General features: G+C 48.1%; 1 protein-coding gene across 4 annotated transcripts in view; it reads left to right on the forward strand.

Moving 5' to 3' along the window:
- LOC140386941 (multidrug and toxin extrusion protein 1-like) overlaps nt 1-18,502 on the forward strand; it is a 92,881-nt gene extending 74,379 nt beyond the window's left edge. For 3 of the 4 annotated variants that reach the window (XM_072469854.1, XM_072469851.1, XM_072469852.1), the window contains 9 exons: nt 4,767-4,834; nt 6,404-6,512; nt 7,237-7,312; nt 7,422-7,491; nt 9,049-9,177; nt 10,825-10,957; nt 11,735-11,829; nt 13,652-13,733; nt 18,246-18,502. In XM_072469854.1, coding sequence (XP_072325955.1) covers nt 4,767-4,834; nt 6,404-6,512; nt 7,237-7,312; nt 7,422-7,491; nt 9,049-9,177; nt 10,825-10,957; nt 11,735-11,829; nt 13,652-13,733; nt 18,246-18,445 — 962 coding nt within the window. In that variant the 3' untranslated portion in view covers nt 18,446-18,502. The remainder of the gene's footprint in view (nt 1-4,766; nt 4,835-6,403; nt 6,513-7,236; nt 7,313-7,421; nt 7,492-9,048; nt 9,178-10,824; nt 10,958-11,734; nt 11,830-13,651; nt 13,734-18,245) is intronic. The other variant, XM_072469853.1, reaches the window with a different exon arrangement.
- Nucleotides 18,503-22,540: the final 4,038 nt, after the last annotated feature.

Here is a 22,540-nt window from a genome sequence, read left to right on the forward strand (position 1 = left end):
AGGTGATGACCAAAATGGGGAGGAGCAAAGTGATGGTGAGATTTGAAAATTTTAAAGTCAAGGCATTGCTTGACAGGTACCATTGTCAGTCACTCAGCACAGGGGTGTTGAGTGAATGGAACTTTAAGTACTTTGTGTTATGGTCCCTGTAGAGACCGGATACTTAAAGGGATATGAATTTTCCACAGGGGCTAATGCAAGAAACAGCTTCTTCCCCACAGCTACTAGACTCCTCAACGACTCTCCCTTGGACTGATCTGTTCCCTGGAAGAACACTATTCACAGCGCCCTATGCTGCTCTTGTTTGGCCCTTGTTCCACACTGTAACCAATCACTATTTGTTGATTTATCATTGTCAATGTACTCTTGTCGATTATTCTTTTCATCCTAGATATCATAGAATTTACAGTGCAGAAGGAGGCCATTCGGCCCATCGAGTCTGCACCGGCTCTTGGAAAGAGCACCCTACCCAAGGTCAACACCGCCACCCTATCCCCATAACCCAGCAACCCCACCCAACACTAAGGGCAATTTTGGACACTAAGGGCAATTTATCATGGCCAATCCACCTAACCTGCACATCTTTGGACTGTGGGAGGAAACCGGAGCACCCGGAGGAAACCCACGCACCCACGCACACTTTTGTCTACTATAAACTTACTGTGTACGTTCCCTTGGCCACAGAAAAATACTTTTCACTGTACTTCGGTACATGTGACAATAAAATATCAATCAACCAATCAATTAAGGATCGCATGACGATTTCACATTTTAAGACGTTTACTGAAACAAACAAACTAAAATCAACATCAACACACCTTGCCTAGTAGGTGACTAATACACAATACTACAGCAAAGGTATTCTGTTAAGAACCTCGCTGATGTTGCCTGCAAGAGTGCCTCAGAACCCCAAAGGATAACTTGAAGCACTAGTTCTTAGTGATGTATTTCAGTCCAGTCGTTGCATAAACAATGAAGCATTTTTATTTGAGGAGAATATCTGCAATCTCCCAAGGTTCTAAATGTTAACTGGGATAGGCCTCTGTGGCTCAGATCATAGATGGAACTAGACTGTCTGACAGTTGTTTGAAGAACTAGCCTCCTTCCCCATTTAAGGGTGCTCGCAGTTATACTGTTCAATTTCTTTGATATTCCCACCTGTGGATTCTGCTTTGTACCTCACTCTAATTCCTTGCCTTTAGACGTTACTATTTGTATAGCCTCACTGATCTTTGGTAAACAATGTTTCTGATGTGGCCAGTCACACTTCAATGCCTCTAGACTCCTGCTAATCTTGTTACTGGGCAAATCACATCCCATTATTCCTTTATGTGCCTGCTAGTGTTGTTACTTCTCCGTTATTCTATTTTCATCTCAAATCACTGTTAATCTCGTTAATTTCCCACATTCCTGAAAATCCCCTATTCATTTTCGAACACAATCGAAAACCCCATTGCTGGTATGTCACTCTGCACTCACTGGAAATTTAGTCCTGTGTTATTAAGTCCCAAACTCCTCTTGGCTTTTACAGGATTTGTTCTCCCTACCCGACAAGGGTGTATCTTCCTGTGTCCTTTTAAATAAAGTCCTCTTTCACTCAACCTTCTGAGCATAATGAAATGGACTTCCAGTAGTATGGCATCCTCATAGTGACTCTTTGGTCTGTGACTTCCTGCAAACTTTGTTTCTTCAAATTGATCTATCCTCACCAGCACTCTGCTTGATCATTAACCCCAAAACAGTCCTGGCACAGCAGTATCTGTTGTGGATGATAGTCTCCAAATCTCTCTGTCTGACTGACTTTTAGAGATTGAGGGCCTATATACAGCTAGGCCAGCTGCCTGCCCTTTGTCTCAAGGTGTTAAAATGTGCACCTTACTTTCAATTTGATTTTTTGAGGTTGTCTCCATACTACACAGGTTCCATGGGCTTGTCTCCAGGCAGATTTCATAGGATATTACATCCCCAAAGGAGACAGTCTTATAATTTCCAGAGTTCGTAATAAACAGGTAGCAGAGTTTTGGATGGCCGTACGTTTATAGAGGGTAAAATGTTGCTGATCAACCAGGAGTGTTAGAATAGACGAGTCTAAAGGTAACAGCAGATCGAGTCAGACAGTGCTATGGATGTGGAAACGGATGGTTTTAGTAATGGTGCGGATATGTATTGGGAGCTTCTTTTGGGGCCAAACATGACACCAAGGCTACGCAAAGACCGGCCCAGCTTCAACAGTTGTCAGGATGAGGGCTGGTGACTGGAGAATGGAGTTTGGAGCAAGGGTCAAAAATGAGGATTCAGTATTCCTAACATTTAAGTGGAAGACATTTCTGCTTATTCAGTACTGGATGTTGGATAAGCAGTCTGATAATTTGGAGACCATTAATGAAAGTGGTGGTGAGGTCATTTTGGATGTCACCAGCATGCATAAATAATCTTTATTAGTGTCACAAGTAGGCTTACGTTAACACTGCAATGAAGTTGCTGTGAAAAGCCCCTAGTCACCACACTGCAGCGCCTGTTCGGGTACACTGAGGGAGAACTCTGAATGGCCAATTCACCATGAGAAAACTGCCGTGTTTTTGGATGTTTGCGGGGAAAGCTTTGTGTATACAATATATTAAAATGCTTGCATAAGTTAAACCCTGAATATTACTTTTCAGATTGAAGACCTAGGGCAAAATTCTCCGGAAACGGCGCGAAGTCCGCCGACTGGCGCCCAAAACGGCGCAAATCAGTCGGGCATCGCGCCACCCCAAAGGTGCGGAGCATTCCGCACCTTTGGGGGCCGAGCCCCAACCTTAAGGGGCTAGGCCTGCGCCGGACGAATTTCCACCCCGCCAGCTGGCGGAAAAGGCCTTTGGTGCCCCGCCAGCTGGCGCGGAAATGACATCTCCAGGCGGCGCATGTGCAGGAGCGTCAGCGGCCGCTGACGGCATTCCCGCGAATGCGCAGTGGAGGGAGCCTCTTCCGCCTCTGCCATGGTGGAGACCGTGGCGAAGGCGGAAGGGAAAGAGTGCCCCCACGGCACAGGCCCGCCCGCGGATCGGTGGACCCCGATTGCGGGCCAGGCCACCGTGGGGGCACCCCCCGGGGCCAGATCGCCCCGCGCCCCCCCCCCCCCCCCCAGGACCCCGGAGCCCGCCCACGCCGCCTTGTCCCGCCGGTAAGGTAGGTGGTTTAATCTACGCCGGCGGGACAGGCATTTTAGCGGCGGGACTTCGGCCCATCCGGGCCGGAGAATCACGCGGGGGGTGGGGGGGCCTGCCAACCGGCGCGGTGCGATTCCCGCCCCCGCCGAATATCCGGTGCCGGCGAATTCGGCAACCGGCGGATGCGTGATTCATGCCAGGCCCCGGCGATTCTCCGACCCGGTGGGGGGTCGGAGAATCTCGCCCCAGGTATAAGTTAACAAAAATTATTTTAAATGACACCGCGTGCTTGATGTGTTGTGGAATAATTTGCCTGGCGGGGTAAATGTTCAGAAGTGGCTTCATCCTAGTTTGAGTTAGTCGTGGCTCAGTTGGCATCACCCCCCGCAATGTTTAAACTAAATTCCAGGGATTGGTACAGCACTGCCAGCGGTCCAGTCCGCTCACACAGGTGGATGTCCTTTTTTAAATGGAAAATCCTGTGTTATTTCAAAGCGGAGCCTGGTTCTCCCGGTGGCCTGACCGATTTTTATGCATCCCAGCACCAACATCAGTAAAAGAAACAGATTATCTAGTCATTTCCACCTGTGGGAGCTTGCTGTGTGTATGAATCTGAGTGCTGCACTTTCCAACTCGCCGACAGTGATTGCTGTGATGAATTAGTTTTATTTTCTGTGCTTTGGCCTGTCCTGAGCTCCTTAATGCAAGTCTTGGGTGGCACGGTAGCACAGTGGCTAGCACTACGGCTTCACAGCCCCAGGGTCCCAGGTGTGATTCCCGGTTTGGTTCACTGTTTGTGCAGAGACTGCACGTTCTCTCATGTCTGCGTGGGTTCCCTCCGGCTGCTCCGGTTTCCTCCGGGTGCACCGGTTTCCTCCGGGTGCACCGGTTTCCTCCGGGTGCACCGGTTTCCTCCGGGTGCACCGGTTTCCTCCGGGTGCACCGGTTTCCTCCGGGTGCACCGGTTTCCTCCGGGTGCACCGGTTTCCTCCGGGTGCACCGGTTTCCTCCGGGTGCACCGGTTTCCTCCGGGTGCACCGGTTTCCTCCGGGTGCACCGGTTTCCTCCGGGTGCACCGGTTTCCTCCGGGTGCACCGGTTTCCTCCGGGTGCACCGGTTTCCTCCGGGTGCACCGGTTTCCTCCGGGTGCACCGGTTTCCTCCGGGTGCACCGGTTTCCTCCGGGTGCACCGGTTTCCTCCGGGTGCACCGGTTTCCTCCGGGTGCACCGGTTTCCTCCGGGTGCACCGGTTTCCTCCGGGTGCACCGGTTTCCTCCGGGTGCTCCGGTTTCCTCCGGGTGCTCCGGTTCCCTCCGGGTGCTCCGGTTCCCTCCGGGTGCTCCGGTTCCCTCCGGGTGCTCCGGTTCCCTCCGGGTGCTCCGGTTCCCTCCCACAAGTCCCGAAAGACGTGCTATTATGTAATTTGGACAGACTGAATTCTCCCTCAGTGTACCCAAACAGGCGCCGGAGTGTGGAGACTAGGGGCTTTTCACAGTAACTTCATTGCAGTGTAAATGTAAGCCGACTTGTGACAATAAAGATTATTATTATTATATTGATTCTGCTTTGACGTCTTTTACATTATTAAAGTCTAGCTGTACGGTTCCCTTTTCACAGGATTAATTGGTGAAGTCGAACTTGGAGCGCAGGCGATCATGTTTCAAGTTATATCAGCAGCGTATATGGTAAGGTTGGCATTTCATTGAGATTGCACACCATTAGCTTACTCGCTTCTTACAAACTGGAAACTGTGATTCAAGAAAAAATGTAGAATGGTGTAGCTTGTTCCCCTCCCCAAAAAATGTTTATGCTACTTAATATGCATATAGATGCTCCATGTGAACGGTAATTCAAACCTTAGAGGGCACCACCAGTTCCCAGTATAAATATCAGACCTCAGGGAATCTTGGGTAGTTAGCAAAGGAGAAGTATTGATCACAGCACGAGGAATAGTTTAGATTAGAGGGAGAGTTAGCATGAGTCAATACTAGATTATAGATTACTGTTTAACAGATTCAACCTTACTTTATTAGTAGTTATAGCTCTGTAGTGTGTGTGAACTTTATTTAAATTAATCGCTATTCAATAAATTAGGTTTGCTTCAATCTAAAGATTGGTGGTTTCTTTATCATCAAGTCATCTGACCGTTCTGGGTCACAAGGCAAAGAATAAGGACGTAGTACCACAAAGTGTAATATAACAGTACTTTGTCAGCAAAACCTCTTGGAGCACACCTTGAATTCCATTTTCTTTCCATTTATTAGTGTGGACTGAGTGGTCGCATGGTGTTGGGAGTTATCCTTGGGAGCGCGGACAGAGCACAAGTGTTGAAGTGGCTGCTAAACTAGTGAATACTAATCTTCATTATAAGCCCTGGTTGTCTGTGATTCGGGAACCCAACACGTTTACAATTAGGATCATCAGTTTATTAAAACAAATTATGTCAAATTGGCCATGCAGTATGAAACAGATTATTCCGCGTGACTGGGATCATAGAATCATAGCGTCCCTACAATGCAGAAGGAGGCCATTCGGCCCATCGAGTCTGCCCTTTGAACGGCCACCCTACCCAAGTACAAACCTCCATCCCATTCCTGCAATCCCACCCTAAGGAGCAATTTAGCACGGCCGATCCACCTAACCTGCACATCTTTGGGAGGCAACTGGAGCTCCTGGAGGAAACCCAGGCAGACACTGGGAGAACGTGCAAACTCCACTCAGTCACCCAAGGTCAGAATCGACTCCGGGTCCCTGACGCTGTGAGGCAGCTGTGCTAATCACCGTGCCATCCCAGGAATCACCTGGTACCTTCACTGTTTCCAGCTTTGAATTCTTGTGAAATACACATGTCCCTTCTTATTCAAGCTCGACAAAAGCAATCATCAGTACCCCATTTTGTTTTGTTTTGCCCTTCGTATAAATGTTGACGGAATCGGGATATTAATCCATGTCGCCAACAAAGTGCATCGGAAGCAGATTAAATAACCACCGGGCGGGAATTCTAATCTGGGTCCTTTATGGTGCAGTAAGACACGCTAGGCCATACATTTATATCATATACTAGAACCATACAGTACAAAAGAGGCCCTTCGGCCCATCAAACCTGCACCGACAAAAAAAAAATCTACACTAATCCCACTTCACAGCACTTGGCCAGTAGCCTTGAACACCAGTGGAGCAAAAGCTAGATATGACGAGAAGGAATAATATGAAGAAAATCATCAAAAATATGATAATGTTGTTTTTCTCTGCAGATTCCTCTGGGAATAAGCATGGCTGTAGGTATTTCTGTTGGGAATGCTTTGGGTGCTGGAGATCCACAGCAAGCTAAAACCTATGCCAAAGTTGGTCTGTGTTGTGCTGGTGAGTTTACAGTTAATTACATTGGCGATGAGTTACTTGCCTGCAAGAGAATCGGACATATACTTCAAAAATAAAGCAAATTGCAGGGCTATGGGGAGGGGGAGTTATTGGGTGCTCCTTCGAAGAGCTGGCATGGATACCATAGGCTGAATGGCCTCCTTTCAAATCATGTCATCGATTTCCCGAATTCTTACTCAATTCGTTAACGGTTGTGTGCAGTTCTAGGAATGCTGGTCGCTCTGCATAGCGCCCCTCGTTTTGATCCTTCGTTATAAGGGCCGTAGAGTTGTCATTTTAATTGCGGGCTGCAGGGCGCAAAGCCCTATTTGAATGAAATGAAAATCGCTTATTGTCACAAGTTGGCTTCAATGAAGTTACTGTGAAAAGCCCCTAGTCGCCACATCCCGGCGCCTGTTCGGGGAGGCTGGTATGGGGAGGCTGGAATGACGTACTTGCATACATGGACACTTCCAGTCAGGTTTGCTGGATAGTGATCAGGAGCAATAATTTGGACTCGTATAGATATTCCTCATCTAATTAAACTGTTTCTTCTTTTAAAAGTGGCACGGAAAATGAGAATTCCACATTGCCTCCAAGTTCAGAAACAGCTGAGCTGCAGTTTTGAGAATTCTCTGGAGTCTTGGATTATAGATTATAATTTTTGAATATCTTGCATCCATTTTTTTTTTTTGGTCAGTCATTTCCTGTGGGTTTACTTTGGCAGGGTGCTGTGCTTTGATGATCTCCTTTTTACTGGCATCCATAAAGGATGTGGTGGGCTACATCTTCACCACTGACAAGTTAGTAAAAGCAAAAGTTTACAAACTTTAAAAACTCACCTGTGTGCACTTCACAAAAGTAATTTACAAATACCTCCATGTCTGACACCCGTCTCTTCCTTTCCCTTAGAGAAATTGTTCGATTGGTTGCACGGGTAGATCCATTGATTGCTTTTTTCCACTTTTTTAATGCTATGACTGTGAGTATTTATTTTTAAATACTTCAAACTAGAAGTTGAATTCATCATTTATCAAGAATATAAACATTGTTTGCATACTGGTATTTGTCCAGAAGTTATCATGTTCTCATGTGTTGCAATGATTGAGTCAGTGCACCAAAGAACGTCTCGTTTGTGACTAGCTAAGATTTATTAAATTACAATAACGTGGGTAGAAAACAATACTAATACTACTAATGAACTGTTAACAATTAGAATACGAGAGCTGACCCGAAACAAGACTATCCACGACGACTCCTTACTCAGACTCTTCGAGGTTGCAGTGTCACGTGGTGTAGTTCTACTGCCACCTGCTGGTTGGAGGTCTAATATATTAACATACAGAATTGCTTCCGCATATCATTACAGAAGGGTTAAATTACGAAGACTGGTTGCACTGACTAAGCTTCCATATCGAAGGTGGGGGTGATCAGAATGTGGTACTTAAGATAATCAAAAGGAGTTGGATGGTCAGATCGAGAGCCAGTCCAGACCAAGTGGCTTGGCACAGGGTAGTGGATACCTGGGCCTCTGTCATCGAAAAACTGTTGAGTCAATTGAAAGTTTCCAAACTGGGATTGGTAGCTTTTTTTTTAGGTCTTAAGGGTATGCAACCAAAGCAGGTAGATTTAAGATACAGAAGAGATATAATCAAATTGAATAGTGGAATGGCTCGAGAGACTGAACAGCGTCCTCCTGTTCCTTTCACGTTGATCAGAGGCATGCGGTTTATTGCAGTCCAGCAGGACGTTAAACATTACGGCGTCTTTCCCCCATGGCAGATTTACTGAAGGAGAATATCACATGACTAAAGGGATGATCCTTTAAAACAGAGATGAGGAGGAATTTCTTCAGCCAGAGGGTGGTGAATCTGTGGAACTCTTTGCCGCAGAAGGCTGTGGAGGCCAAATCACTGAGTGTCTTTAAGACAGAGATAGATAGATTCTTGATTAATAAGGGGATCAGGGGTTATGGGGAGAAGGCAGGAGAATGGGGATGTGAAAAATATCAGCCATGATTGAATGGCGGAGCAGACTCGATGGGTCGAGTGGCCTAATTCTGCTCCTATGTCTTACGATCTTGTATAAGCTTCCCCTTCAATGTCTTGCCCAATTCTCAACTATTCTTCAAGTCACTTGGTAGTTCAGAACTTGAATATTGCTGAAAAGAGAGACGTGTCGATGAAGCTTTCCGTCTCGCACTTATCAGGACAAACCACAAGAATGCCAAATTTCAAACTATCGCAACAGTTTATACTGCAGGTGAAAAGGGAGGGTTGATTTGTGGACTTGGAATAGACTTGCAAACCCATCAGAACCCCTTCTATCCTGAGGCAACAATTGCTGTGGTCAATTGAAATTTGGCCTTTTTGTGTTTGTCTCTGGTGTGGGCAAGATGACCAGCTTCGGTGACATGCCTCTTTTCAGCAATATTCAGCCACGCGGCTTTAGACTGCTTGTCATCAGCCTGTTCATCCAGCTAAGTTCAAATTCAAACCTGTTCCCCCCCCCCCCCCCCCCTTTCCCACCACCACCACAGAGTCCGTGCTTTCATCCCTTCTGCGAGCATTGCATGCTTACCAGGAATGTGAACCCAGGAGTGTTGAAACCAATTGTGGCACACCTAACCTTTGTCCTGGCAGAGATCAGTTCCCTCAATACTGACCAGGTACCAAACTTTAAAAACCTTCTCACCCTGTGCCCTTCAACATGGGAAGACATTCAGCTACTTTGAGGTTTTTTTAGTGCTCCTGAATGAAAAATGAAATGAAAATTGCTTATTGTCACAAATAGGCTTCAAATGAAGTTACTGTGAAAAGCCCCTAGTCGCCACATTCCGGCACCTGTTCGGGGAGGCTGGTACGGGAATTGAACCGTGCTGCTGGCTTGCCTTGGTCTGCTTTCAAAGCCAGCGATTTAGCCCTGTGCTAAACCAGCCCCTGGATTTGGCTGTATTCATCTTTTTACTTACATTTGACTTTAATCTTTAGGAGTATCCCAAGTAGGCTTACCTTAACACTGCAATGAAGTTACTGTGAAAATCGATGAGCATTGTTGTAAACGCTGGAAATATTGTACAAGTAACTACAAAAGTTTAATCTACGTTTGATCTGTTATTCATGATTTCTACATTTTTGTTCCCCTGCTCCATTCGATATGAGCTGACGACCTGGTAGCATGAACCTTGAGCTTTTGTCTCTGGTCTCTTACTTGTGGTCCCCTCCAGAGTGAGGTGTGGCCCCCTCGGGAGTGAGGTGTTGCTATTTTATTGCTGCCACACTTTGATCTGCCTCAGGACCTCATCCATGTTTTGTGGTGCATACTCTGGCAAAGTCAGGCATGGGGTGGCACGTAAGGGGCAGGATTCTCTATCCCGCATTTTCCAGGGCGGCGCGACCTTGCCGGCAGTGAGATTCTCCGTCCTGGCAGCCGGCCAATGGGGTTTCCCATTGTGGCCACCCCCCCCCCCCCCCCCCACCCCGCCGGTGAAGTGGAGGATCCCGTCGACGGAGAAACCCCCCCCCCCCCCCCCCCAAAAGGTGTCCATGCCAGAGAAGTTGGAACAATCAACCCTGCGGGACAACTTGATTAGTCCGTTTGCATAGCTTATTTTCAGATTTTTGTCCTGATGCATCCAAAACAATTTAGAGTCGCACCTATCCATTTGTTCGTTCGTTACTTCGGTTCTTCTGTCCAATTCTTGCGCTCATTTGAGTCGTATTTCAACATTGCCGAGCCATATGTGAGGTTCGAGACTTGTGTGAGTTTTTTGTTCATCCAGGATAGAGAGTTACTTCAGGAGCTGACAAGTTTCAAGTGAGTTTCCTGCCGTCAGGAGAACCATCTCCGTTTGAGAATGTAGCTACCCATGTAGGTGAATTGTGTGACATATTCCTGGATAACCTTTCATGAAGATAACCGGGACGATATCACGTTCTAATGTTTGTACCTTTCACTGTTCCAGCCAACCTGGGAGACCGAGGCAAGCTTTGGTCAACAAATTCACCAGGTTTCAATGTTGGTTGGGAGCCAAGGCCACAATTGTGTGAGTAAAGTCCAGATCTGTCGCCAGGTCATGGCCGAGACTGGGCTTGGCAGCCAACATTTTCTGCTGGCAAGATTGAGGTGGGGGCAAGAACAGCACCGCGGCATATTAAACTCAAAAGACTTGCTAAACTTTCCGTCGATATGAATTTGGCAGTTTGTGCGGATGCAAGGTTCTCTGACTAGTAATAAAATTCTGGTAGGGGGAGGTTGTAACAGGAGCGCTGTCGAAAATTGAATTATGTTTCTAATGTATTTCACTTCTCTGCAGTGTGTGAGTACTGGAGTGCTAATCGGTGCTGGGAAACAGAAAGTAGGAGCGATTGTCAATCTAATCGTGTTCTACGCAATTGGCTATCCCATTGGAATATCGCTGATGTTTGCAGCAAAACTTGGCATCTTGGGTAGGATTTTATTTGGAATATACCATAATTCTATTTTGTCTGACCGCTATCTTTTTATTTCTGTAAACTAACTACGTTTCGGAGATGCTCAGTTGGGCAACTGTCTGATTAACATGGCAGGATTTCTTTGTGGGGGAGATTTCCCGCCCCCGGTGATGACCTTGCGCGTGCTTCCATTCAGGGACGATGACCTGAATCCGGAATTCTGGACTTTTTGATGAGAGGTCGTCGACCCGAAACGCTAACCTCTCCCCAGTCTGCTGAGTCTTTCCTGCTCATGCGAGGTAAATTGAGATTCCAGCACCGGCAGTGAATTGCATTTGGATGCTTTTGGCACCTGCCGAGGATTGAAGACCCTGTCAACACTCTGGATGCATTTTCAGCCAACTCCCCCAAACTGCATGTGGTGTATTTTACACTGGCGGAAGCGGGCCGCCATTAACTTGGAGCAGGATCATCCGGTTTTGCGCACCCCACTCCCTGCGCGGCGGGTGGCGGGGGGGGGGGTTCGCCACCAGCAGGATCGGAAATTCCGGTGGGAAGGGCCGGAAAATTTCAACCTCTGCCCCAAGACTTGCACAGCAAGGTGCCAGAGAGCGGCTGGCACTTGGGGCTATGATACTGGAATATGAAGCTAAAGGTCGAGAGTAGTAAGAACACATGGGAAAAGCCTGTTTGCACTGACACTCGTTCGTTTCCCCCCCCCCCCCCCCCCCCACACTGCCCAGAATGAATATCAAAATGTCCTTGTTTACTTGGCCTTACTGTCGTTTGCAGGTCTTTGGTCCGGGATGTTTACAGCTGTGGTGGTGCAATTCATCGTTTTCCAATCAGTGATTTTAAAGTTGAACTGGAAGAAAACATCCGATCAGGTATCAGCAGCTAAAGGGAATTAGGTACTGAGTACATTTTGAAGATGCGTTTTTTTTTTTTGTTGCTCTGCATTTCCCCATGTCAGACATCTGGGTATGCGCCCACACCGCCTGTGAAGCCCCTCGCCACCTGACCGCTCTGTGTTGAGATGAAGCCATGGACCACACTCTGACCCCCGCACCCTGCCCCAAAGTGCCAGGATGCTGTCCCATCGACCTCCAATTTGTCACCTCTGGACCTCAAGTTCGCGGGACGCTTCGGAAGCTTGAACGTGAAATCTGCTCTGGCACTCCTGGTACTGAGGGAGTGGCGCTGGTTTTCAGATCAACATTAGAATCAGGCCCCATCTTCCCTCTTGGAGGTGTGAGGGTCGGGGTGAGGAGGGGGGTGGATATTAAATGTATCATGGGCACTCTTTTTTTTTCCAGAGGAGTTATCCACCGAGCCCTAGCCATTTCCCTCAACCAACACCTAAATTAGGTTAAGTGGGTCGTTATCGCCTTGTTTCTGGGAGCTTGCTGTGCACAGAATTGGCTGCCACATTGCAACATTGACTACACTTGGCTACAAAGCGTTATGGGCCATCCAAGGATTGGGAGAAGGATTTGATGAATGACGTGTCCTTTCCTTCTCCGTACTTCCCTTCTAAAACAGCGAAGTGCTGCTATAAATAGCATGGATTTAAAAAGTGTCCCTACCAATTCAGTCCGTTAACTGCTGGACTCCTGTAGTTGGAGTTTAAGCATGGCTTAGACCAATGGGCTGGCAAGATCCCCTCTGCCAGCAATAAGAAAATTCAAACTGCAGGGTGAAGTGGGTCGGACAGCTCTCGTGAAATATCTCCACTGCCAACAAACTTTAACAGAACTTCTTACAGGGCATATAGGGAACCCATGGTGTCTATCACTGGAGCATCATGAAATGCTTTTCTTCTTCTCGGGCAGCACGGTGGCACAGTGGTTAGCACTGTTGCTTCACAGCTCCCGGGACCCAGGTTCGATTCCCGGCTTGGGTCACTGCCTGTGCGGAGTCTGCACGTTCTCCCCTTGTCTGCCTGTGTTTCCTCCGGGTGCTCCGGTTTCCTCCCACAGTCCAAAGATGTGCAGGTTAGGTGGATTGGCCATGTTAAATTGCCCTTAGTGTCCAAAAAGGTCAGGTGGGATTACTGGATTGGTTTGGATTGGATTTGTTTATTGTCACGTGTACCGAGGTACAGTGAAAAGTATTTTTCTTGAGCATCTCAAACAGATCATTAAGTACATGAATAAAAAAGAAAAGAAAATACATAATAGGGCAACACAAGGTCCACAATTCAAATACATAGACATCGGCATCGGGTGAAACATACAGGAGTGAAGTATTATTCAGGTCAGTCCATGAGAGGTCATTCAGGAGTCCTGGGTTACGGGGATAGGGTGCTCTTTCCAAGGGCCGGTGCAGACTCGATGGGCCGAATGGCCGCCTTCTGCACTGTAAATTCTTTGATTCTTAGCTGTCAGACTAATTGTACTTCTATTTTGCCTCTCTGCCAGAAAGGAAAGCGGAACTAGACTCGGGACTTTCAAAAGGGAGTTGGGTGAATATGTGAAAGGAAAAAAGTATTGCAAGGCTGTGTGGGAACGGTTAGGGATAAAGTGGATAGCCCTGTCAAAGACCTAGTACAGGCATGATGGGCTGAATGGGCCTCCTGCATCATTCTATGATTCTAACAGCTGGCCTCTAAAATAATGGGGGTCAGGGCGGTTTCTTTAAATAGAAAGTACTCCCTATTCCGGGTACTTTCTTCCCCTCTTAATGATGCTCTTGTACTTTACTTCAAAGGCTCGGGTTAATGCAGGTGTGAAGCACAACGTGGACGCCTCAAGCAGCCCCTCTGGTGGCCAAACCGAAAACATTCTGACAGGTATCATATTTTTTGCCTGCTTTTTAAATCCCTCTCCATTTAACAAACCTGAACGTTTCCTGTGAATCAACAAAACCATAAACTTATTTTCGTACAAACAGGCTACGTATTTGCTACATTGAACACATAATGAGTAATTTCATATATCTTGAATAAGTTAAAAGGAAATGTTGTTTCTCGTGGCAAGTGGCCACTTGTACAGGCAGATGACTCATCACAGGAGGTGCGCTTCTTGCAGAGCAATAGGGCGACAGATTTTTGACTCCTGAATTGAAGCAAAAGCAGCGATTGCGAGGAACCCTTGTATTCATTGCTAATGCGCAATGCTGCTTCACACAGTAAACATCTATCCCTTCGTCCCAATGGGGATTTCTGTTAGTTTCCTGAAAGAGGAAGGAAAGTATCATAGAATCATAGAATTCGCAGTGCAGAAGGAGGCCATTCGGCCCATCGAGTCTGCACCGGCCCTTGGAAAGAGCACCCTACTTAAGCCCACGCCTCCAGCCTATCCCTGTAACTCAGTAACGCTACCTAACCTTTTTGGACATCACAGGACAATTTAGAATGGCCAATCCACCTAACCTGCACATCTTTAGGCTGAGGGAGCTCCTGGAGGAAACCCACGCAGACACGGGGAGAATGTGCAGACTCCACACAGCCAGAGACCCAAGCCGTGAATCGAATCTGGGACCCGGGAGCTGTGAGGCAACAGTGCTAACCACTGCCACTGTGCCACTTATGTGGACATGGTCAGTAATATATTTCCTTCTGGCAAGACCTCCAGCCATTCCAAAATTCCAATTCCCTTAAAGCCTGCGGGAACCAATGTCTCTACTGGCCAGGTGTTAAGGGCCAGGGTTTAGAGAACCCCAAAGTGTATCATGGAGTTCACCTGACCCACAACTTTTACTAGATTGTGGTATGGGGAGCACACGGCCCACTCTACAGGTGCGGTACAGCAGAAATGGAAAAGTATTTTTTAAAGCAAAACAATGTTTGTTCTATGAACTCAAGTTAACCTTTTTAGAACATACAGTGAACATCTTAGGAACCATTAATTCAAATACAACTCCCAAAGAATACAACACTAAGTAATCCTTAATAACTACCCAAACAACATCCAGAAGACAAAAGAAACACCTTTGAACAGAAGCACATTAGGTTTACATTCACTACTGAGAACATTGATAATTCTGAATTCACCAAATGAGCAAGAGATAGTCTTTTCATGGCAGAGAGAACAGCAGTACAACTGCTTGGTCTGGCTTCAGCTCCAACACTGAAAACAAAACCAAAAAGACGCAGACACACCCAAGCTTTTCTCAAAGTGAAAAGCAGAGCCAGAGCTCAGCTCCACCCAGACTCAGTAACATGAGCAGCCAAACATTTCTTAAAGCGACATTCTCATGACGCAGGACATTGGAACAGCTCCGAGAAAAGGGAAAAGGAAAACCTAAACGACAGGACTGCCAAGAGAAGCAGCTAGAAATTTACTTCCTTTGCATGCTCGATCTACATCAATTCCCCCAATCCCTAGGGCAGCACGGTGGCGCAGTGGTTAGCACTGCGGCCTCACGGCGCCGAGGGTAACTCTGAGTGGAGTTTGCACATTTTCCCCGTGTTTGCATGGGTCTCACCCCCACAACCCAAACATGTGCAGGCTAGGTGGATTGGCCACACTAAAATTGCCCCTTAATTGGAAAAACTTAATTGGGTACTCTAAAATTAAAACACACATTCTCCCAACCCCACCAGCTCTTTACCTGCCATTTAAACCTTGGCAGATTGTCCTGAGCAAAATTTTCCTTTTAATTAAAACGCAAATAGAACTCAGTTTATAAGTGGAACTCCTTGCCGCAGAAGGCTGTGGAGGCCAAGTTCACCGAGTGTCTTTAAGACCAAGATAGATAAGGTCTTGATTAATATGGGGTTATGGGGAGAAGGCAGGAGAATGGGGATGAGGAACACATCAGCAAAGGTTGAATGGCGGAGCAGAATCGATGGGCCGACTGGCCTAATTCTGCCTCTATGTCTTATGGTCTTATACAACGGTACTTTAACGGATGAAGACCTTGCATTGCTGCAGCGAAAGCCATGTTTTTCTTTAGAATTGAACATTGAGTTCTGTGGTTCAGATCATAACCTCCGCTTGCAACTTGTTTCTTTGCTGATTTGCTCTTTCTATTTCCTTCACTTCTCCTGCCATTCACACCTCCTCTGGCCATATCTTTTGTTTCATTACCACTCATTTGGAGCACAAACCTTTCTGTCATTTAATCTCTCCTCCCCACCATCCCAACACCTTTCTGCCCTTCCCTTGTTCGAAACCTGCTACATTTATAGCATTTCCTCCTCATCAACCTGAAATGTGAGCTCTTTCTTCACAGATGCGATCTGACCCGAGTATTTCCAGCATTGTCCGTCTTTATGTCAGATTTCCAGCACTGGTGGTATTTTGCTTCTGCTGGCCAGGAATTTAGTTTGGGAACTCCATTCCACAATGACAACAGCTGTGTGCGGGCTGGGCAGCTTCACACCAGTCATTCTGGATGCCAAACAATTAGGTCCACTGGTACTAGATTGAGCTTAGAATGTTTCCGTGTGACATTCATCCTTGCTACCTCTAAAATTGAGTATGTGCTGATCTTTGTTAGGGGTTTCCAGGATGGAAGGTGTAGTGATCACAATGACACACAAAGCTCTTTTGAAGAACTAAATTAATTTTATTAACACTATTAAATTTGAGCTCGACATTTATTCTGAATAGCAAACATACATGTAAGAATTAAACTACACTCACTAACACTATCTCTATCTACTAATTATAACTATTATATTTTAAATAACACTATGAATCTTATCTTCTTCAGCCCCAATCTAATCTCCTTCCCCGAGCTTAAGAGCCAGTGCAACTTATAGTGCTGTCCCTTAGCTCCCTCTAGTGGCTCGGCCTAACATAACATTAACTCTTTATGTGCTGTGCATTTGTATAATGTCACAGAGTCCAGCGCTTTCCTGATTGGCCTCCCATCATAGAACGTTGACGGCACAGAAAGTGGCCACTTGGCCCATCGGGCCTGTGCTGGCTGAAAAACGAGCCACCCAGCCTGGCATTGGGTGCAAATCCAGACACCTTCACAATGAGCTGAGGTTTCTGCCTCTATCACCCTTTCAGCCAGCGAGTTCCAGACCCCCCACTCAACCCTCCGGGTGATAAATCTTTTCCTCATCCTCCCTCCAACCTTTCCGCCAGTCACTTTAAATCTATGCCCCCCCCCCCCCCCCCTCCAGTCACTGACCTCTCTGCTGAGGTAAATAGACCCTTCCCATCCACTCCCTCCAGGCCCCTCACCATTTTGTGCTTCTCCATCAAACCTCCCCTCCGCCTCCTCTGCCCCAAGGAGAACAACTCCAGCCTGTCCGATCTTTCCTCACAGCGGCAATTTCCCAGTCCTGGCAACCTCCTCGTCAAGCTCCTCCGCACTCCCTCGATTGGAATTACATCCTGTCTGCAATGAGGTGACCAGAACAGCACACAGTGCTCCAGGTGTGGCCTAACTAATGTTTTATACGGTTCCAGCACAACCTCCCTGCTCCTGTATTCTATACCTCGGCTAATAAAGGAATGGATTCCATAATCCAGAACACCCTTGTCAACCAGTCCTGCTACCTTCAGGGAACTGTGGACATTCAGTCCCTCTCTGCACCTCCCAGTGTCCTCCCATTTAATGTGTAATCTTTTGCCTTGTTTGTCCTCCTCGATTTCTCTGGGTTGAATTCCATTTGCCGATCTTCCATCCTCCAAAAAACCTGAGCTCGTCCAAAACTTTGGCCCTCTTGATGCCAAGTCCCTTTCATCACAGAACTACACTGGGTCCTGGTTAAGTGATGTCTCAGTTTTAAAGTTCTTGATTTCAACTCTCTCCCATGTCCTTGTCCCTTCCTACCTCTGTCGCAATTGGCCTCCCGACCGTCCTATCTCTGTCGCAATTGGCCTCCCGACCGTCCAAGACCTCTGCGCTTTTCCAATTCTGGAATCCATTTTAATCGCTCATTTTCGGTGGCCATGGCTTCAGCTACCAAGGCCCGAGACCCTGGAGTTCCCTCGCTGAACCCCATCTCTCTCTCTCTCCTCCTTTAGAATGCTCCTTAACACCTGCATCTTTCTCACGGCGGTGAGGTCCCAGGTTCGATCCCGGCCCTGGGTCACTGTCCGTGTGGAGTTTGCACATTCTCCCCCGTGTCTGCGTGGGTCTCACCCCCACAACCCAAAGATGTGCAGGCTACGTGGATTGGCCACGCTAAATTGCCCCTTAATTGGGAAAAATGAATTGGATACTCTAAATTTATTTTAAAAATAAATAAATAAATAGAAACACCTACATCTTTAACCAAGCTTATGGTCACCAGTAATCTCCTTGACTCTGTGTGGAAGTTTGATTGACGCTCTCCCTGTCATCGCTTTGCGTCACTAAAGGCATGACATAAAATGAAGTTGTTTTTGTTTTACAGAAGAAATTGAGGAAGAGAAGAATTACACTGAACTAGAACGACTGCTTGATGAATCCACTACGACACAACCTGATGTTACAGTTAGAGATGTTTTGCTGATGAAACAACTGGTTATTCGTCGCGGTCTGGCCTTCCTTTCAGGACCACTTATTCTGGCAATAGGACTGATGATACACTTCACAGTTGCAATGGATTTGTGAACCTCAATGAACGTAGAGACACAACAGGAGTAGGAATAAACTGAACTCCATCATTTACATTACAGTTCCCGCTTCCAGTTATTTCCAAGTTTCCATTTGGATTTTATGAACACAGATCGGTATGCTGTCATCATCTTGAGGCAGACCTGAGGGATTGAGGGAGGCTCGCTTCCACTCCAATTCAAATAGGTTCGGAGATGGCTGATGAATCCGATGCACGAGACCTGCAGACCCCTAAAATCGGTGGGCAGGTTGTGCCAGAGGAGTTTGGGTAACTGAATCGTTCGGAGGTTTGTGCACAGCCCTCCGACACCTTGGGCGTCATTCTCCGACCCCCCGCCGGGTCGGAGAATGGCCGTTGGCCGCCGTGAATCCCGCCCCTGCCGAAGTCTCCGCTCCCGGAGACTGGGCGGGGGCGGGAATCGGGCCGCGCCGGATGGCGGGACCCCCCACTGGATTCTCCGGCCCGGATGGGCCGAAGTCCCGCCCAGAAATTGCCTGTCCCGCCGGCGTAAATCAAACCTGGTATTTACCGACGGGACCAGGCGGCGTGGGCGGGCTCCGGGGTCCTGGGGGGGGGGGCGCAGGGCGATCTGGCTCCGGGAGGTGCCCCCACGGTGGCCTGGCCCGCGATCGGGGCCCACCGATCCGCGGGCGGGCCTGTGCCGTGGGGGCACTCTTTCCCTTCCGCCACCGCCACGGCCTCCACCATGGCGGAGGCGGAAGAGACTCTCCCCACTGCGCATGCGCGGGAAACTGACAGCGGCCGCTGACGCTCCCGCCCATGCGCCGGGAAACTGACAGCGGCCGCTGACGCTCCCGCGCATGCGCTGCATTTCCGCGCCAGCTGGCGGGGCAACAAACGCCATTTCTGCCAGCTGGCGGGGCGGAAATCCCTCCGGCGTCGGCCTAGCCCCTCAATGTTGGGGCTAGGCCGCCAAAGATGCGGAGCATTCCGCACCTTTGGGCCGGCGCGATGCCCGTCTGATTGGCGCCGTCTTTGGCGCCAGTCGGCGGACATCGCCCCGTTGGGGGAGAATTTCGCCCCTTGACTTTGTTTCCGCACGTTCCTGACAAAGTGTCTCAATGTGTTTGGTGCCTTCCTGACTGAAGCGTTTCCGCTGGTCACGCACACAGGCCAAGCCGTGGGTTGGCAGGTGAGTGCTTAACCTCTTCGTAGACATTTTGAGGACGTTCCTAAAGTGTTTCTGCTGTTCTCCTGGGATTCTCTTGCCATGAGCAAGTTCCAAGTGGAACAGCGGCTTCAGAAACCTGGTGTCAGGCACGCGTTGGACCAGCCCCGCTCAGCGGAGTAGGTTTTGACTGATTAGCACCGCGATACTGGACACGTTGGCTTGGGGGAGGACGCTGCGGTTCACCTTCGTCTCCTGCCACCGGATGTGGAGGATCTTGCGAATGAATCACTGGTGGTGGTGATCAGAATGTATATGATCTATGTGTAATATTGGGTAATCGAAGTACAGGCAGTCTAATCGAAATTGAATCTCTGCATTGTCACACTGCCATAGGGTTTCAAAATTGCACAATTCTGGCAAGGTAGGTTTGCAGATACAATCGAGCTATGCTGGGATTGAAAGGTATATATTTCCTTGTAGAAAAACTAAGGAAAAACATGTATAGGAAAGTCACCTCCGACAATGTAGCATGGGCAATCCACCTAACGTGCACATCTTTTGGGACTTGTGGGAGGAAACCAGAGCTCCTGGACGAAACCCACGCAGACACGGGGAGAATGTGCAGACTCTGCACAGACAGTGACCCAAGCCGAGAGTCTATCCCGGGTCACTGGTGCTGTGAAGCCACAGTGCTACTGTGCCACCCTAATGTAACCTTGGTTCCAGACACGAACAAAAGAGCTGAACTCCAGAGGTGAGGTGAGAGTGACGCCCCTTTACATCAGGCATTTGACCGAGTGTGGCATCAAGGAGCCCGAACAAAACTGGAGTCAATGGGAATCAGAGGAAAACCCTGCAGTTTGGATTCATTCAGCACAAGGGAAGGTAGTTGCGGGTTGCTGGTGGTCAGTCATTTCAGTTCCAGGACATCACTGCAAGAGTTCCTCGGGTCTAATGTCTTCGACCCAACCATCTTCAGCTGCTTCATCAATTACCTTAGTTCCATCATAAAGTCAGAAGTGGGGATGTTTGCTGTTTGCATAGATGTTCAGCACAACATCTTCACGTATAACTAAGCAGTCCAGATCCAAATGCAGTACAGGTCCTGAGCAATATCCAGGCTTGGTCGGACAAGTGGCAAGAGAGAATCTAACCGTCATTTCTTGACATTCAATGGCATTACCATTACCAAATCTTCCACTATCAACATTAGGGCAGCACGGTAGCACAAGTGGGTAGCACTGTGGCTTCACAGCACCAGGGTCCCAGGTTCAATTCCCCGCTGGGTCACTGTCTGTGCGGAGTCTGCACATTCTCCCCGTGTCTGCGTGGGTTTCCTCCGGGTTCTCCGGTTTCCTCGCACAGTCCAAAGACGTGCAGGTTAGGTGCATTGGCCATGCTAAATTGCCCCTTAATGACCAAAAAGATTAGGAGGGGTTATTGGGTTACGGAGATAGGGTGCAAGTGAGGGCTTAAGTGAGTCGGTGCAGACTCGATGGGTCGAATGGCCTCCTTCTGCACTGTATGATCTATGTGTTCTGGGGCTTATCAGTGTCGAGATACTGAACTGGACTAGACATATAAATGCTACGGCTATAAGAATCTAGGAACCTTCTGCCAAGTAACTCACCTCCTGACTCCACAAAGCCTGTTCTCCATCTACAAGACACAAATCAGATATGTGGTGACATACCCTCCCCTTGCCTGGGTGAGTGCAGCTCCAACGACACTCAAGATGCTCAATGACATCCAGGACAAAGACCACTTGATTCCCGCCCCATCCATAAACATTACTTCCTCCACCACCGACGCACAGTGACAGTCGTGTGCACCATCTACAAGATGCACTGCAGTAACTCGCCAAGCCTCTTCAGGTAGCACCTTCCAAATGTACGACCCTTACCATCCAGAAGGACAAGGTTGGCAGATGCGTGGGAATACTACCACCGGCAGGTTCCTCTCCGAATCACTCACCTTCCTGCCTTGGAAATATATTAGCGTTCCTTCACTGTCACTGGGTCAAAATCCTGGACCCCCGCCCTAAAGGCACTGTGGATGCACCTACACCACATGGACTGCTGCCACGGGCAGTTAGGAATGGGCGATAAATACTAGCCTAGCCAGTGGCGCCCACATCCCAAGAATGAGCATTTATTTTTAAAATCCAACCAGCATACCCTTTGTAAAATACTTCTCGAGCATAGGCTAACCAATAGCAGCCTCATAACGCGCAGAGAAATAAATGATTCGATGCCTTCTCGTTTTCATCACCAAACAGTGAAGGTGCCAGGTACTCGGGGGCAGGGTGGTCAGGATCCTTCCAAACTTGTCCAAATCACAGTTCGTCGTTTCTAGTTGGTAGAAGATTCATACGCATTGAACTGGAGCTGGTCCCTAAAGTGCTAGGATGGGTTTTGTGCTTCTACTTCTGCACAATGAATTATCCCTACAGTGCAGAAGGAGGCCATTTGGCCCATTGAGGCTGCGCCCTATCCCTGTAACCTCACCTAATCTTTGGATACTCATGGTCAATCCACCTGACCTGCCCATCCTTGGACTGTGGGAGGAAACTGAAGCCCCCGGAGGAAACCCACGCAGACACGGGAAGAACGTGCAAACTCCGCACAATCGCCCAAGGTCGGAATCAAACCCAAGTACCGAACCCAAGGCGGCACGGCTGCACAGTGGTTAGCACTGTGGCTTCCCAGCACCAGGGTCCCAGCTTCGATTCCTGGCTTGGGTCACTGTGCGGAGTCTGCACGTTCTCACTGTGTCTCCGTGGGTTTCCTCCGTGTCCTACTGTTTCCTGCCAGAAGTCCCGAAAGACATGCTGTTAGGTAATTTGGACATTCTGAATTCTCCCTCAGTGTACCCAAACAGGCGGGGGGGATGTGGTGACTTGGGGCTTTTCACAGTAACTTCATTGCAATGTAAGCCTACATGTGACAATAAAGGTTAT

Source organism: Scyliorhinus torazame, chromosome 12 (genome assembly GCF_047496885.1).
Source record: "Scyliorhinus torazame isolate Kashiwa2021f chromosome 12, sScyTor2.1, whole genome shotgun sequence".
Lineage (NCBI taxonomy): Eukaryota > Metazoa > Chordata > Chondrichthyes > Carcharhiniformes > Scyliorhinidae > Scyliorhinus > Scyliorhinus torazame.